The sequence below is a fragment of the Brachionichthys hirsutus genome, chromosome 12 (genome assembly GCF_040956055.1).
Source record: "Brachionichthys hirsutus isolate HB-005 chromosome 12, CSIRO-AGI_Bhir_v1, whole genome shotgun sequence".
Lineage (NCBI taxonomy): Eukaryota > Metazoa > Chordata > Actinopteri > Lophiiformes > Brachionichthyidae > Brachionichthys > Brachionichthys hirsutus.
Window position 1 is genome coordinate 6,055,389 of NC_090908.1, and position 19,284 is coordinate 6,074,672.

The following is a 19,284-nucleotide window of genomic DNA, read 5'->3' on the forward strand; positions in this document are numbered from 1 at the left end:
GTATTCCAAGTACTATCAGTCAGCACAGGTAGCTTTAAAATAATGCTACTTGCTTTAAAGAGTACCCCTGAAGGGACAACTTTGAAGAGTAAAAAAAAACTGTGTAAAAAGACATTAAACCAAAATATGAATCTTAAAGTAATAATATTAGAAAATTTGTATCTGCTTGAACATTTATTTGATGAAGTACTACAGTCAGTGATATAACAATAATTTAAGACAATGAATAGCAGAACTAGCTTCAATAGAAGTCGAAGCATAACTAATGTGTTCAGAACAATTTCCCATCCCTACGTTCAGCAAAAAAAAAAAGGTTTTTCCGTAACTCAGCCACTGCAGCTGGTGAGAGCCACATTTCTATTTTAGCGACCAGTCGTTGGACTAAAGTAAGCATGGTCAGTTTGGCATAGATATCCATTGTAAATAAGGGAGTCCAGTGGATGCCTTAGTCACTTTCAAAGGTTGTAAACATTTTGCTATTAATGAAAATATCTTTGTTCCATCTCCAGCATTCTTTTTCTTACACATCTTTGCCCACAACCTCTCTTTCACTTTTGTCCTTTTCGTACTTGTTCCTTCCATTCACCGTCTCACTGTTACTTGAAGGTTGCGGGGCCGTTGAGGGTGCCACTTCACTTCTATCAGAAATTTCTTCAGGCTTTTCTGTGAAAAAACTGTTTTTTTCACTCTTTTGAATGTTATTACTGAATGTGACAGAGGGCTTACCAGCTTGTGTTTTTGCATATTCTCTGTAAGCTCTCTGGATGACAATGGCCGACATGTCCTCCTGTTTGCGGCGGAGGGTTGTAGTAATGGGTTCATAGGATACTTTAGAGGGGTTGGATGCCATGAAGCGTTCTTCCATCTGCGCTCTTAGAACATCCATCTCCCCACCCTCACCCAGAACCCGTTTTGTGAATGCAAATAGGATATCCAGGCAGTGAATGCGTTCACCGTTCACCATGGGTAGATCCATAGATATCAGTTCAATTCTGTTAGGCTTGGCTATGCGTAACGGTGGCGCAAGAGCATCTGCAAATTCTGTCAGTTTATTGTATTCCACAAACTGCGTTGCATGAGGATCATACCTTTCCCATACCTCATAAAACATTTCAAAATCATCCTCACTTAGTGGGTCCGCACTCTCCTCGGTGGCTACACTGAAGTTCTCCAGGATGACAGCGATGTACATATTTATCACAATTAAGAAACAGATGATGATATAGCTCACAAAGAAGGCAATTCCCACAGGAGGATTGCCACAGTCTCCTTTCACAGAACTACCAGGGTTCTCTGTGTTGTTGCTGCAATCATCTGCATATTTGTTGAGAATGGGAGCTAGCAGGCGATCCCACCCTCCCGATGTGGTGATCTGGAACAAACAGATCATGCTGTTGCCAAATGTCTCAAAATTGAATAGGTCATCAATCCCTGCTTCCTTCTTGACATAAGCAAAATTTGACATGCCAAAGATGGCATAGATAAACATCACCAAGAAGAGCAAGAGACCAATGTTGAACAAGGCAGGAAGTGACATCATCAAGGCAAACAAGAGTGTGCGGATTCCTTTTGCACTTTTAATAAGGCGGAGGACACGGCCAATCCGGGCCAAACGGATGACTCTGAACAAGGTTGGTGAAACAAAATACTTCTCTATCACCTCTGCAAGAAAAACACCTGAGGAAATGAAACAAAACATGTTAAATGAAAAGTTAACAACACGTGCACACTGAAAACAATTATCACAAAACAGTATCTCAGTTATCAGAGTTGAGTCATACCAATGATTGAAAGGATGACGACGATGAAATCAAATACATTCCAGCCATTTGTGAAATAGTAATGGCGAAGTGAGATCATCTTCAACAAACACTCTCCAGCAAAGAGAATAATGAATGCTATATTTATGACGTAGAGAACTTTGTCCTTATCCTCTGACTGGTCAGCAGTTTCCACCATCATGGCCACCATATTAAGCCATATTAAAACCATTATAACAATATCAAATGCTTGTTTTGTGGTGAAGTCAAAGATGTATCCTTGAAATTTGTTCTGAAAAATACACAAAGAGGATAAATACATAAGTAATAGTTCATTACTCTAATACAGATTACACGCTGACAATTTAGAGTTGCATACTGCTGGTCTAGGAATAGGTTTTTGTGGTTTCTTTGACCCCAACTTTTTCATGGCATTGTAGTATTTTTTCTGCTCTTCAGTCATGAAGATGTCTTGACCTCCTAGGTAAAGAGGGGATATAAAACCTGTTAAATCACTGCACAAAGACAAAATGAGGGTCATTCTTTTCAATAATGCAATCATGTAAAAATAAATAGAAATGTAAAAGTTTGTTCAAAGCAAAGACTTGACACTTATCTTTTTCTTCTGCTGGTTGAAATTGTCTATGATGACACCAATAAAGAGATTGAGTGTGAAAAAAGCTCCAAATATGATGAAAACAACAAAATAAAGGTACATCTTCAGGTTGATCTCATAGGCTGGCTGTTCATCTGGCTATAATATTCAGAGAAAACTGAGTCATTGATATGCCAACAGGAATTAACAGCAAAAGCAATTTTATGCTACAGGTTCTGATATTCTCAAGGAGGAAACCAACCCTTGAGCTTGTATTTGTATTTGTTCAGAGCAACCCAATAATTATTGCAACTGCCATCGGATTTCATACTGTACAAAGTGTAACTGTTTTTTCCACAGACAGCAGGTGATCATAGTAAAACCATTCACCACTGAGTTATGATACTGCATTAACAACAAATAAAACTAATTTAAAGACAATTTGCATGTTAATTGCTATATATATATTACTGTGGCTCTAATTATTGGGGTTGAATAAGTCAGACAGGAGACAGGAGGGGGTACAGAGAGAGATGGAGGGAAAAGTCAGATGGCAGTCATAAGGAAGAAAAATGTATGTCTATCCTTTTCTTTAATAAATAACAGATACCCCATAAGAATTATGGCTGCATCTCCTGTTTAATAAGTGAATATATGTTTTGGCCTGTTACCTCTCGAGTTACAAAAAGGTATTATGGCTGGCTGGTTAGCGTGTTAATTTTAGTTGTCACATTTCTGTTGAGAATATTTGCTCATTTGCTGAACATTTTAAAATACAACCTGATGTAGGCTGATATCCATATCCTTGTCATTTTGAAGTTGTCCATGCCTGAACACTAAAATGAAGTAAACGCTTGTGCTGATGTGATTTCATTTAGTGTGGCATATGAAATGAATGTCAGTATGCAAATCAGTTCACCCAGATTAAAAAATACAGTGCACTTTATATTTAGTAAACTAACAACAGAGCATCTATGTGTTACTGAAATTATTTCTGTAAATGATTGATTTCTTTTTTAGCCATTTAAAGATTGGCATATGTAGAGAGATAACTACTGTAAGAGAACTAAACATATTTATAACTGTTATTAAAATATGAGGACCATAGATAATGTTTTGAAAGGATTATAAAACACAAAGAAATGTAACCTTGCTTTGAGAATCCACAGCAGCATACATGATGTCCGTCCAGCCCTTGAATGTTGCCTGTATAAAATTAAACAATATTCAAGAAAAAATACCGTCCTTGACCTTTTTATATTTTTTCCAACAATATCACAAACACAAATTCCTACATTCATCAAATATAGTTACTTACCACTTGTAGCAGTGCAAGATACCCAAAGCCAACATTGTCAAAATTTACTTTGAGGTTCTTCCAGCGAGCATCAGTGCCCAAGTCTAAACAGTCATTCTTGGTCTTCACCTCTGATGCAAGGAAAGGTGTATCTGTGGTTCTGTTGACACAAACGTGGAACTTCCCGGCAAATAAATTGACTCCCATGATGCTGAAGATGAGCCAGAAGATGAGACATACCAGCAGCACATTGAAGATGGATGGGATGGCCCCTAGCAAGGCATTGACAACCACCTGCACCACAATACACAAACGAAGCCTTTTTGTAGCAGGCATAAGCCAAATAATGTAGAATAGGTGCACGGCACAGTACATTAAAGGTCCCATATTATACACTTTTTCCACAAGTTAATGCAGTTCCCAAACACTTACTGTATATGAAATATCTGGGCCAGTCTTTGGTCTAAATAGCAAACAGATGCTGCATGACAGCGGCCCCCTTTTCTGTCTCAAACCGCTCTGCCAGAAATGCTCTAAACCCGGAAGCAAAAGTACGTTCATAGCGAGCCCACGCGCATGCATGCTACCATGGTAAACTGTGAGGGACGTTTTTAGCACACACAAAAACATTGCCACAAAAAATAAACGTTATCTACTCTGCTCTTCTTCGACTCATGCAGGAGAGAGAGCTGGACGTACGGAGCACAATCAGGGGGAGCGTGTCTCCACACACACGTGTGTCAAATGTAACATTACAATGGAAATGAAGGTAGCCTTACAGATGCACATGAAATAATACTGGATATTTACTGGCTTTCATGAGGAGAATTCATCATTCACAGTGGTGTAAATCTAGTGTCACAATATGAATGTAACTAATCAATATATGGTGAATTGATTTCAAAAGACTACAAACCCTCCCCCTTCAGTTACATAAGTATTCAAACCCTGATTAGAACATGCGTGCATGGCACAGCAATATATTGCAATGGTGTGAGGCAAGAATCTTTTTTATTTTGTGGTAATTGGTCATTCAGTTTAATTCTGAGTGAATGTCACTTTTTTTTTTGTAGTATTTATTAGGAAAAGTCAAGGTAAGGTTAATTTATCTTTGCATAAATAATATTTTGATAACGTGTTATATTCTATGTTTAATGTAAACCACACTACTACTACTACTACTACTACTAAAATAGTAGTAGTGTATGCCCATATTTCATCTCTGGGAGTAGTGAGTGAGTCGATTATTTTCCTTACCATAGTTTTTGTAATGATTGGACCAAATAACTGAGACATAACAAGTAAATTTCCTAGTATTAGATGTAATGGAAGAGTAATTTACTGTAAATGTATGACAGCAAAAGCTTTTACACCACTCCTGCTACCCTCTCTTAGCAAAGGCAACTATCTATTTGCTCTAGCTTCATAAATAACTATCTTGTATCATATTTGATACAGTTTTTGAGACTTCTACTACATCCTAAATTAGATTTTTCCCCCAATCTGCATTTTCCATGCAAAAAAGTGTGATACTGTCACCAAAAACATGCTGCTTAGGCAAATTGGTTACGCTAAATAGTCCGTAGGTGTGAGTGTGTGAGACTGATTGTCTATGTGTGGCCCTGCGATGAACTGGCGGCTTGTCCAGGGTGTACCCTGCCTCTCGCCCATACACTGCTGGGATAGGCTCCAGCAACACCCGCAACCCGGTTACGGAGAGAGTGGTTGAGAAAATGAAATTAATTAATACATCTCAGCAAGAAAGTGGATAAGCTCATGACCCAAAATGACAAACTATTCATCAAATTCCTGCAACATTGGTGCATATTTCGGTATAATCATCTTTTTAATATCTGATAATAAACAGCTGGAGAAAGAGGATAAGGGAATGACTAAAATGCTTCGATATGCAACAATATTGGGTCATCTTCCATCTGGGGCGACGGTGGCGCAGGTGGTTGAGAGGGTCGTCCTATGATCGCTGTGTCCTTAGGCAAGACACTTCACCCACATTGCCTGTGTGAATGTAGTGAGCGAGTGAATGTCAGTGGTGGTCAGGAGGGCCGATGGCGCAAACTGGCAGCCTCGCTCCTCTCATCTTACCAAGTATGGAGTGAATGAATAATGCACATACAATGTAAAGCGTCTTTGAGTATCTAGAAAAGCACTATATAAAATCAATGCATTATTATTATTATTATTATCTTAGGCTTGCAAAGTTATTCACTGCTCTTCACCAACTCAAGCAGTACAGCTAGCTGATGGCCGATAATGCATCATGGCTCTAAGTGGGTATGCAAATCCGGTGACTCTTACCCTCATGCCTTCGAACCGCGACAGGGCTCTCAGGGGTCTCAGAGCTCTCAGGGTCCTCAGAGACTTGATGGCACCGAGGTCAGAATATCCAATAGCATTGGCCACCAAACTGACCAGTGAGACCTGTAACACATAAATTCAAAGATGTGAGATAAGTGGATAAGTGGAAACATTTTCATGTTTCTGTGTGAGTCGTCCTTACATCAACAATGAGGAAGTCCAGCCAGCACCAGGCATTTGTGAAATACTTGGCAAAACCATATGCCACCCACTTTAGTAACATTTCCAGAATAAAGATGTAAGTAAAGATTTTGTCTGAAAACTCCAACGTGGCTTTGATAGTCTTTTTCTGCTCAATGTAGACATCTTCAAATGCCTGGAAGAGTAGAAAGAAACAGTGAAAAACAAACTGCAAACATAAACACATCATTACCACCATGAATTGAAAACAACAACATTATTTTCTATAGTTGCATTCAACCACAGCAGTGAAAACACACAACAGTAGGACACGCTGAAGAACCACAAATGAGACACTCCACAGTAACAGTAGCTTGAAAATCCTCTTCCACTCAAAAGGTTGCTGGAAATGTAAATACAGTAAAATCTGGCATTGAAAAACAACTGGATTGATAATTTTGTTCTTGCTCAAACTCACCAGAGCTCCGCTGCTAAGCAGGATCATGAAAATGATGAAGCTCTCAAACCAGTTATGCTCCACTATCTGGTAACAGGTCTTTCTTAGCGTCCACCACATCTTCCACCTGCCCACATCCACATTTACCTGGCAACACTGGAACTGTTGCACACAGCCTAGGCAGAGACAAAGGGATGATGGCCATTTGTGATATGAGGTGTCAAACACCTGGCTTGTACCAGGTGAACTGGTGGCAGTAGTTTTTGTGTTTACCATCAGGAAAACAGGCATCAGGTTCCATTGTGTCTTCCAGTTCAAAGTCGATGGACTCTCCGCCCTCTCCACCTGGTAGACAGTCCACTGTGCTCCCCTCAGAAGAGCTGAGCTGACCATCATCATCTATCATCTGCAGATGAAGTGGAGTCAAGGAGTTGGTATGGAGGACTTCATTGACATGCTTTATCATCATGTTTGAATGACACGTGTGATGCTAACACAATCAGCATGCATGAATGAGTATGTGCTGTAATCTTACATCTAAATTGTGACACCCTTTCAATAGTTGAAAGACAATAGAGACTCTGCATGAGAGTTGTTACTGTTATCTTGGCTTTTCATAATTTACACTCAAGGTAGGAGAACACAGGTAATTCTCTAATGCTGAATATTTCATTATCATTTTAAAGATGTCAATGATCTGTCATTATTTATTTATACGAAGAAGACTATAGAGATAAAGGCATTCTACAAGCATGTAAAGGATGACTTGTTTTAACTGTCAAACATTGGTTTAGCCGTAGAGACAAACAAAATCTGCACATTCATTCATTCATTATCCAACCGCTTATTCCGTCATCGGGTTGCGGGCCAAGCTGGAGCCAATCCCAGCAGTCAATGGGCGAGAGGCGGGGTACACCCGGGGTACACCCTGTACAAGCCGCCAGTCCATCGCAGGGCAACACAGAGACAATCAGTCTCACACACTCACACCTACGGACTATTTAGCGTGGTGGTGGATGAAAACAGCTCCAATATCTTTCTAGAGAATGCAGTACCACTAGGCTGTCTTGGGATAAGCTAATGAAGTGCAGGGAATGATGAAAGTATGTCACGGCCATGCACTGCGTGTCAAGTCAGTGTTGATGGTCCGTGCTTAAATACGCCATTCTGTTTGTGTAACACTATTATATTTCCTTCATTACTTTTTGAGATGGAAAATCATGTATGTACTGAGATCAAATCATCACACTCCACCAATGCGTTATCATCTCAATATGATTTTGGCTTTAAAAATATAACCTGGTTGGTTGTGTGGTGTATCATTGCAAAAATCCACTCCTGCTGTTTCTGAATCATTATCAAAATAAAATAAATTAGCAAACAAATTTTATTTAAATTAATTTAGTAAATTCAAATCACAAAAAAATTATGAAGAAACACTGAAAATATTCCCACATACTGGAAAATAAATAAGGATGACAGATCTGTTAAAAAGAAGTTGCCCGACCCTTGATGCAAATGAGAAATTAATTAACAATGTAAAATAAAGTGTAAAAAAATAATTTCCATGATGTGTATAGCAAGTGGTCATATTCATTCATATGCTAAAAGTTTGAGAGCAATCAAGCAATAACAATGAGTTTGCTTACAAATATTTACATACAAATATGTATGGAGGTTAAAAAAATATTTACTGGTCAGACACAATCTTAAACAACTAAATATTCCTACATTAAATAAATTAGAAAGGCTAACTTTTCAATAATCTAATATTTATAGTCAGTGTTTTCTTTCATTTGCATTCTGAGCTTTTCGCAAACACAAATCAAGCAGTCCCCTAAAGAGGAGTGTTTTTCTATCAAGCACTCAGATTTAAATGGCACATAATGCAATCTTCAGACTGGCATTTTCCTGTCTATATGGCTTCTACTCATTAAATAGTTGTGGTGTGGGGGCTCTTCAGCAGAAATGTCACGTCAGATGCTCATATTTCATTGCCATCTGCCTTTTCATTGCAATACTATAATAAAGTGTAATTGTACATCCGCTACAGTAGGTGACAGTGGCACTTTCACGTCTACATGTAGTGAATTAACTCACCATGATTGTTTATAGTTTACATAAGGATTTAAATTTCTTGAGGCAAATTCATGCACGTTAAATCTTTTTTGGTTCAGGCTTAAAACAAGATTAAAAAAGGTATTTTTTGTTTGATCTATAATCTTTATTTATTCTTTTATTTTAGTTTAGGGGGTTGAACAGAAAACTATTGAGAACCACTGAACTACAACAACATGTTTGTTAAAACAGATAAAAAGATGTTTGTTGTAATAGAGCTAAAATGACAACTTAGCAATTGGACTAAATGTAGCATGCTTACCACATGGCATGCTGCATCAGATGAGGTACTGCTGAAGTCCTCCGTGTTGAGGTTCTCAAAGTCAGACTCGCCCACAGCAATAGGTACGGTGACAGTCACACTTGGGTTGTTGATAAAGGACATTATAGAATCATCACTCCTGCTGCTGACTATATATTTGTTTCCACTTTTGTCCACTCCAGTCACATCCCCGTTGCCGTTCTTAGGAAAGTCTTTGATGATATGGTTAGGGACACCATTTGACCCTAAAGGTTTTTGGAGGTCATCCAGAGATTTGTCCTCACTCGTCCCTTTCTTCTCATTCCTGAGACATGCACTGTTGCAGCCGCTTCGGAGAAAGGACTTAGTAAAAGCAATTCCTCTCTGAATCCGTCCAATTGCAATTTGCAAATTATTAGTGTCACTGTCATCTTCTGTTGCTGCCAGGTTGTCGGCACTGAATGAACTCAACAGCAAGGCCAGGAACAAGTTCAGCACCTATCAGACAATGAGATGACTTCATGTAAGATTGATACATCTTTTTGCTCTTGTACCAACAACAAATAAGGTGTATCTATAAAAATGGATCTGGAAGTTAGACATGTTGGACTAATGAATCAACCATAAGAGATTTTAATGTACCACAAGGTTTCCAATAACCATGACCATCATGTAGACAATGATGCACATCGTCATCCCAGCCACCTCCATGCAGTCCCACATGGTCTCTATCCACTCTCCACAAAGCACTCGGAACACAATGAGGAATGAATGGAAGAAGTCGTTCATGTGCCAACGGGGCAGAATGCAGTCCTTAGAAATTTTACACACACAGTCCTTGTAGCTTTTTCCAAAGAGTTGCATGCCCACTACTGCAAATATGAACACGATGATGGCCAGCACCAGTGTCAGGTTGCCCAAAGCCCCAACTGAATTGCCAATAATTTTGATAAGTGTATTCAGAGTGGGCCACGATTTAGCCAACTTGAATACTCTTAGCTGTGAAAAGAAAAGAAAGACAAGTAATTTCACCAGCGTTTGTGCACCAAAATGTAAAGGTAAAATGTGAAACAGACACATCCATACATACCAATCTGAATGATCTCAGGACAGACATGCCTACCACATCTGCCAGAAAAAGCTCCATCAAGCTTAAACTAACAATGATTCCATCAAAAATATTCCAACCCTTCTGAAAATAATAGTATGGGTCCAAAGCAACAATCTTGAGGACCATTTCAGCCGTGAAGATGACAGTGAAGACCTTTGGCGGCGGGGGGGGGGGAAGATATACTAAACATCTGCATCTCTTGCAGTATTTAAAGTAGAGTTTCCAGAATTTGACATTTCAAAATCCACTTACCACATTTCCCACAGTCAGCATTCTGCTGAAACTCGGAGCCATAGGATGATGTTCCATTGCCATAAACAACGTGTTCAGTACAATGCATATTGTGATTGTTAAGTCTGCAAATGGGTCCATCACAATTAACTTAACCGCCTTCTTGATCTTCAGCCATAGTGGGCAACATTCCCAGATGAGGAAGGTGTGGGCAAAGTTATACCAGCATGGAGGACACTTTTGTCTTGACTCTTCAAGCTCTGATGCACATAATGAGAGAACACAGAAAAATAATCTAAAAATGCTGTTTATGTAATATCAAGACAAAATGTTAATACCAAGATGTGCTGTACCTACCCTCCATTGTGCTGGTTATTACACTAGCTGTACTATGAACTCTCTGTCTTGTCTCTGGGTCTTCAATGAAGTCACCAGCCTGTCTGTACTCTGTATCGGTGGTGTCAGCCTTAAGATTGAGACAATTGTTACAGACACAAATGTTACACGGGCTACAATGAATAGAACTCTGACCCAGTGGCCAGAAGCTGCAGTTAAGCTCACATATCACAATGGAATGATACGCGAAAGCGTAAAAGTACCAAATGTTTTTAAATTAAACAAATATTTGAAAAATAACTGCAAAATATCAATTTCTCTCAGCCTTCGTTGCAAGTTCTGATATTTTGCTTATTAAGAAATAAAATGATAATGTATGATGATGAACAGTACAGTCTTGGAATCGTTATAAACCAACCATGAAAATAAAAAGTGAATAGGAGTTGATGTGTATTTTTAACAGATTGTTTGAATCCGTAAATGGGGTTTTCAATGTAATTTATTTCTTACTGACTCCATTTTGGATCCGATCCAGATAAAATTTGGTGGTAAGATAGAGGTCCTCACCCTACATGACTGTGTCAAATACATAAACATTGGTCAATAATTAACTGAGAAATTGAGGAACAAATTTTGAAGCTCTATTGACTGCAATTACCAAAACGTTCAATATGATCCAGAATCCAGGATCATCACCAAAATCGTATCTACTGTCCCTGGTAAGATTCCCAACATTTCTTGAAAATTTCATCAAGATCCGTCCAGAACATTTTGAATTATCTTGCTAACAGACAGACAGACAGACAGACAGACCAACACAGGGGAGGTAATCAATAGAATCCAATGGCTGATCTTCAACATATAAATCATTCAACAACTACAAACTAGTTTCAGACGACAACAAAAACAAATACAATTGAATTTGTAGAATTAATAAATGAAATTTGAAAAACCAATCACAAACAAAAAGAAGAAAATTTAAAAAGATAAAGTAGGTTATATGCAAATCAAATCGTACTATCTGCTCCAAATAACCCTTTCTTACATTCTCTCCTTTGGAGGCCATATCTACCGTCACTCTAGGAAGATGGAGGCCCACAGGTGATGATGGGAGTGAATTCCCACCCACCAGAGACACAACCCCATTGCAGTCTACAGAGCTGTGCTTTATCCCACTGGATGGAAGTAGGAGATGTGATAAGAAGCTGTACTGGCTCATACTACTGCTGCGTCGATCACAACTCCTGGGGAGAAACAAAGAGCCCGTCCGTCTCAGGTTGTCCTCAAAAATGCTGCTCTCATCATCGGCAAAACCATTTTCGGAGCCCATGTCCTGTACTTGGCTTTGGAAACTGAAAATACTGGTCCTGCTGTTCCGTCTGGAGGAGAACAGGGGTCCACGAAAACTCAGAAAGGACTAGGAGAGAAAGATACTTCAGTGTATAGATGATACAAGCCAATTGTAAAAAAGCAAGGTCGGCGATGATGCAGACGAAGATAAAGCTTGATGATGATGATGAATGAGATGGTGTTGGCGATAATTATCAGAATCATTCAAGAAGGGAAACTGTCAAATAAAATAAATGCATCTTGAGAATGATTGACAAGTATAGAAGATGCTCATGAAGACAATGAAGAGGATGATGATGATGATGATGATGATGATGATGATGATGATGATGGCAGTGAAGACAGCAATGAGGATGAAAAAAATAAGTCATTTCAATCGTAGAAATGAAAGGAAAGGAAAAGTTGCATCCGGTTTAACTGCATAAGAAATGGCAAAACCTGAAATTATTCAATCTAAATGCTAAATAACCAAACACATGAAGATCAAACAACTATCTTCTATTAACTTGGTGATCACAGTTACAGAAATAATAATTTTCTTATAATTATTTCTTCTTCTTCTTCTTCTCACGGATTTAACTTTTTATCTTAAAATTTTAAATATATTGTGGCTACTGGAACAGGTATAAATTTCAAGCTCTGTTGTCAGTAATTGAATCATTTTTTTTTGCTTTGCCTTAGGAAAAAGAAACTGTAGACAAGTCATGTCTACTCATCCAACTGTAATGCACAATCTGATCTTTCTAATAGTTGTTGGAATTTTATCATTTGTGGCTGATTCATTTTTACCATATTGAAGACGGTAAAAGTAAAATAATTGAGAAGAGAGAGTACTCTTCTCAGGTCAACACATAAAGATAGTTATGCTGCGGAGGTCTGACAGAGTATACTAAACCTGATGTGCTGGAGAGAATTTCATGTCATTGCTGAGCAGGTTTCCATCCACAGAGAAGCGACAGCGTGATTTCTTCATACTGTCCTGTGACTCTGATTTAGGATCATTCTCATCAGCCCCTTTGCCCTCATCTTCTTTTCTTTTCCTCCGTCTATTGCGTCTCTCTTTGGCACTTTTTGAGCTGAGCTTGGAGGCTTCAGAGGAGCTTTCAGCACCACTGGCCTTCCATTCCTCCTTCGTCTCTGCAGCAGCTGCTGTTGCTGCTGCCTAGAAGAGGAAAGAGAGGACAATGATGATAAACAAGTGGGAAAAACCTTTAAGATTCTTCTGAGGTTTAATTGCATAGAGGAGATGGCATAAACACTTGAATGTAATGACTTCTGAAACATAACATTTTCAAACGTCTTATTCTATTCAAAGATATATATGTGGTTCAATGAAGTACCGGTATTTGGTTTTCAACAAAATACTTAAACTCCACAACAGTTCAAAGGAAATACTTTTTACTCCACCTCATTGATTTTTTTTTCATCTTTAGTTAAGGGTCAACATCACTGATGTACTGAGTAATTTTACTTTGTATTAAAGTACAGATTGGCATTTACAGTATTACTGAATTATTCCACTATTTATGAAATCAATACATTTTCCATTTATACGGGAATATAAACTGTATGACCAGTTAGCTGGTTACCGGTAGGTTAGACTCATCAATGTGATACTAGTTTGCATGCAGGTTCACCACCAGTTGTCCTGTTTACACAGTTATAAGAAGACCATCACACAGTAGAATCTATTTTTTTACACTGCCCAAACAAAGTTAGTACAATGCTGACTTAGTGTGTAGATAGCATGTCAGGAATCCACTAGCAAAAGAGCCATTTTGTGTGACATAACAGTCTGCTTAACATCTGAGGAACAACAACCTCATTGGGGAGCTGGAATATCAGTGCCTTGAAAAGGGTTTGTAGAAGGGGGTGGATATATTTGCTTCACCTTTTCAGCCCTCTTCTAGTATTAAATACAAAGCTCATCCCAACGTAATGCTATTCATGTGGAGTTTATGGTTGTTAGGAATCAGTGTGCAAAACTGTGATATGACTTTAAGCAACATGGGACTCTAGGGATTGTGCTTTACCTGAGCTTCCTCTTGCTGCCGTTTCAACTGTTCAAGCATGGCCTGAAACTCCTCCTCTTTCTCCTTAGCCTCCTTTATAGTAGCCTGGCTCTGCTCCTCATAGGCCATGGCTACTACAGCCAAGATCAGGTTGATCAAGTAAAAGGAACCAAGGAAAATCACCAGTACAAAAAAGATCATGTAGGGCTTCCCTGAAGCCCGCAAAGTCTGGGGGGGGGGGGGAGAGAGAATAAATTATTTTACTGTGCTGAGATTATTGATTATCAGGTTGGTTAAAACAAACATTAAAAATGAACAAATGCCAAATATCACTGCTGGTATCACATGCTGACTACGAGATCACTTGTAGTCCACATCAGGTAATGCTTCCTAATCAAACAGTACTACTCATGGGAGCTTTGCTTCTGAATGGACCTCTGCTCATCGTAGTGTCCTATTCAATGGACGCCTACTTGGGGCCATTCAAGTTGTGTTTGCATAAGACATGATGGGACTCTTTGTTCCGTCTGACCATTATGCACCTGCACTTCATTTAGACGTTTGTTTGAACACTTTTTATACGAATATTGTAATGTGAGAATGCTTTGTCTTTGACAGAGCCCCTCCTTAATACAGATAGTATGACCTGCACATGTACTGAATTGTGAGAAGAAGTGAATACAAACAGAGCATCCTCCACCGCACGTGAAGTCAGAGTCCATCAACCTGCCAGCATACATTTAATAGGGTTACCAGGAAACCAAAGGAACAAGGAAGAACCAGAATGTCACATGGAGTTAAATATAGCTGCCAGGACATAATGAGGAAATTATCTTTACAGGACCTTTACACTGAGTGACAAAAACTTTAAAAACTAAAAAAATGGTTCGGAATCTCATCATTATATTTTCATTGGTTGCATTTATAGCTCTTTAAAAATAATGATTTTGGTTTAGCATAAAGTTAAATTACCCACTTAAGATATACTTTTTATAGATCGATCTAACACTATTTTACAGATAACTACTTAAATGTGTACTTCTTACACTTTTTTAAATTGCAGTGCAGTACCTGCTGGTAAAGATTTTCCCAGGCATCCTGTGTCATCAGCCTAAAGAGAGAGAGAAAGGCCCAACCAAACGAGTCAAAGCTGGTGTAATCGTAGTCTGGGTTCCTTCCCACTCTAACGCAAGCGAAACCTTCTGGACACAGCCTGTAACAAACACAGTCCATGAAGTTCACAAGAAATCATCCTGACTGTTCAATGTGTAATCCTGGAAATTGATGTATCTATTCAAGAATGATATGCTATTCAGTCTTTTGGGAGTTGCGGAATAATCTTACCCAGCTCCACTGCCATTTCCACAAAGCAACGGATCTCGTTTGCCTGGGATGTAATAATGATTACCTAGTAGGAAATGAAAGGAAATCATAGTCTGGCGGATATGTCCAATAAAATACAGCTTTATTCAATCCAATACAAGAGTATGTGAGGTGGAGAAAATAATCTATTGTGATAATATTGTAGAGTTCAATGTTATGAGTCTATTGCTTCTTATAGAGGGCAAAACAATACACCTTACAAGATAATGATGGAATTAAGCATGCATTGAAAAAAAACAAAAAAAAACTAGCAGTCTAATCAAAACATTTTGACACAACCACAACAAACTCACTCTGATTGAGGGAATACTCAGTCCAGTTGAAAACGTTTGACTGGTCACTTCCATTCACATGGGTCACATTATGTGAGGTGGAATTATCATTTATCGGCATCAACACACACTTCTGCTTTAAATGACCCATGAACAGCTGTAATCCTATGAGGGCGAAGACGCTCAAGCAAAACACAGTGAGGATCATCACATCTGCAAGTTTCTTCACTGACTGGAACAACGCCCCGACAATGGTTTTCAAGCCTGTCAGACACATGATCACTCGTTTCACTGACAGCACACAATGCAAATACAAATACCGGTAATAACATATACTAATACTTAGTTAGCCCTGAAAAGTGGACTCCTATAACTTTATTGAAGTCAAAATAGTCATTTATAATAAAAGACAAATCTAAAAATTGATGCAGCAGAGCCAAAACACATTGTTTTATTTTTCTATTTCCCTATATCTAAACCTGGCACCCACATTACCCATAATGCATTATTTGATTATTATGTTAAAGATTCGAATGTCCTTGTTCTGTGCAAAATAGTATCAAAAGTTATCTCCTGGCACTTTCAAAATGTTTACACAATCCCCATAAACAGAAACATGGAGACTGAGATCTTTCTCAAAAGTAGAAATACTTAAATAAACACATGTTTGCAATTATTTTGCAAATATTGAGGATTGTATCAGTCAAAATGGGATTTTTATTCAGATAAATTAAAATAACACAGGAAAAAACAAGGCTGATGTGATAGACATGCTATAGTAACAGGAGAGTGTTATGCCTTCATAAGCAAATGTCACAGCTCTCATGAATGAAGCAACTCTCTGTCACACCTGTGACGAGGAGGTGGAAAGGTGGGGTCAATGCAGGAGACGGGGCAGGAGGAAATCAAGCAAAAGGTTAACTGACATGCACTTACTCCAACTGCTTACCTGGGATCACTGAAATAGCTTTAAAAGCTCTCAGAACTCTGAATGTCCGAAGAGCTGAAAAATTGCCAAGGCTTACAAACTCTGTTACGTACCTAAAGGGAAACAGAATTATTATGGAATATTCACATAAACAAGAACTCATAGATGTAAAACATAATAAAGCCAGCAATTTTAACTAGATAAACAACATGACTGGTATAGTTAGTGTCTGCTGAAGCTATCGCTGTAAACTGAGGCATGCTCATTGGAGATGTTTTAATGGAATCTAATGATGTCAATGTGATAAGACATAAGATACTGTATCTAGCAGGTGCTCCAAAGTTAAAGGACAAACCTGACAAGATTCCATATTTTACTTCTGGTGTATCATTGTCTGGTTATTTGTTGACTGAAAGCCAAATATAGAATAACACCAGCCTACGTCCTAAAATTAACTGATTCCTGTTCAATAGGTAGTCATGTTAGTTTGGTTTCATTTATTTTTCAGGCTTCAGTCTAGTTTCTCATTTTTCTGAGAAATAAGCATTGCATAAGGGAGTACAAAAATTAATTGAAGTAATTGTTTGCTCACATGACAATCCGTCCTTGATAGTTGTATGTATATGTACTACTTGTTTAAACTAACCGAACTGACTGATCGTGTGACTGAAGTACTTACGCCATGACAATGACGCTGAAATCCAGCCAGTTCCAGGGATCCCTCAGAAACGTGAACTTTCCGATGCAAAATCCCCGAGCTAAAATTTTAACGAGGGATTCAAACGTATATATTGTAGTAAATGTGTACCTGTTGAAAAGAAATGTAGTTGTTAAACTAAACTGCATGTATTTCCTGTATTCAATGTGTAATTGTTGTCAAACTTACTCTACATTCTTTGCCCACTCAGGCTGTTTACTCAGTGTCATAAATACACAGTTGGCGATGATAGTGCACATGATCACAACACTGAACATTTTGGAGGCAGTTGTCAAGGAAACCAGTTTTGGGAATTGACACTCATCTTGGAGGTTATTCTTCACACTTGTATTTGTTTGCTCGTTTGTTTCACTGTTAACAAGGTTACACAAAAACTACTTGATGGATTTTCATGAAACTTGGCAGAAGGAAGGACCCATTAAAGTTTGAATTGAAAGCAAATACAACTGCAGACTTGTTTTTTATTTATTTATTTTTTTACATGAACTACCGGTGGTTGATAGATTGCAAGACACAGACAGGAAGTTAGGGCCTTGAACAAATGAAGAAACCAACACATTTTGTGGTGGAGCCAAATAAAGGACCAGATTATCTTCATGAAACTTGATGGAAGAGTGAGGCATATGCCAAAATGTGACATGGTAGTATAATGCCTCATAACAACAAGGTCATGTTGGTTTAAGGTTTAACTCTCGTATTCCCAACATGGCCTTTCTGTATAGAGTTTGCACATCTCCTTGTCTGAATGGGTTTTCTCTTTGTAGCTTCATGATCAGGATGAATGTTTTAAGTGTAATTGTTGAATATGTGTAGATGATGATTTGTGCTGCGACACATAGAGACATTTTCAGTTGTCCATTTGTGATTGGATCTGTGACATGGACCTTTCCACGGTCTACAGGTGTTAATCAGCATATTTGCTACAACCTGGTACAAATGCACCTTTGCTACATGGTCAATGTTAAATTTTACACTGTCCCCGTATAAAAAAAACCCATATTTCTGTGTCTGTAATTCTTTTTTCTCAATTTCTTTAACATTATCAACCTAACGTTACTGGGACAATCAAACATCCTTATTTAGTTAATTTGTTTAAATGTATTATTATTATTATTATTATTGGGTCCCCAATTCATCTTCAAGATAGTAACCACAGATTTTTAGCATAGTTCATGCTTATCACACTAATGTCTCATTTAAAGGATATGAGTGTACCAAAATCTTAATTGATATTCTTCTGAGAGGGTTGAACGAGCTCAGGAGGTACAAGGCAGGAGTGGCGTTGAAGCGGTAGATGAAATTTCCTCTGTTTAATACTATGAAAGTCTGAGAGAGAGAGAGAGAAGTAGAGATATGACATTCTCCCATTTACCCCTGGCAGACATACAAAATGTCATCATAGTTTGGAAAACAACAAATGACAGGTCATGGGTTTATCACGGAAAAATTAAACCCACTAATCATACATCAGTTGAGCCCCATGATTACCAGCATAAATCACAGATCACATTGGGTTAATTGTTGTTAGCCCTACTAATCATTCTTCAGTGGCCTTGTTCTTGTGCCAACTAACAACACATGATAATAGTGCTAGATGAGAGAATGTGCATTTCTGGGGAACTCAATATTTTTTTTTATGGACAATCTTTCTCAACCTTTAGTAGTAGTTTTATGCCTTAGGCATCAAGGTCAATTTTGAATTCACAAAAACCTACTTTCTGATTATAGTAGTGGGGATCCAGGTCCTCCAGCGGTGTCGACACCAAGCCTTTTGCAACATCACCATAAAGAAGAGGGAGCGATTTGCCCGCCTCCAAATCACTGCTCGGCTTGATATCATTTTCCTTTTTGAATTTCCTCTTCTCTCCTTTCGGCTTTTTGGCATTCTCCTCGGCAATGCGTGCCTCGATGGCTTTGAGCGACTCACGAGTGAAAAGCCGGAAGCTGTCTGGACCTGGTGGTACAAGCAGCTGTGCCAT

General features: G+C 38.5%; 1 protein-coding gene across 1 annotated transcript; it reads right to left on the minus strand.

Annotated features, from left to right (window-relative positions):
- Positions 1–520: 520 nt before the first annotated feature.
- LOC137901903 (sodium channel protein type 2 subunit alpha-like) lies at positions 521–19,284 on the minus strand. The gene is made up of 26 exons (XM_068745934.1): positions 19,021–19,284; positions 18,511–18,631; positions 17,474–17,561; positions 17,267–17,395; positions 16,609–16,700; positions 15,681–15,923; positions 15,349–15,412; positions 15,076–15,217; positions 14,026–14,232; positions 12,888–13,154; positions 11,721–12,059; positions 10,664–10,772; positions 10,328–10,566; positions 10,055–10,228; positions 9,607–9,963; positions 8,986–9,462; positions 6,879–6,990; positions 6,627–6,781; positions 6,171–6,344; positions 5,969–6,091; positions 3,674–3,946; positions 3,505–3,561; positions 2,373–2,514; positions 2,140–2,240; positions 1,782–2,052; positions 521–1,677 (listed from the first exon to the last, which is right to left on the minus strand). The coding sequence occupies exons 1-26, from the start codon at positions 19,282–19,284 to the stop codon at positions 521–523; spliced, it is 5,877 nt and encodes a 1,958-aa protein (XP_068602035.1).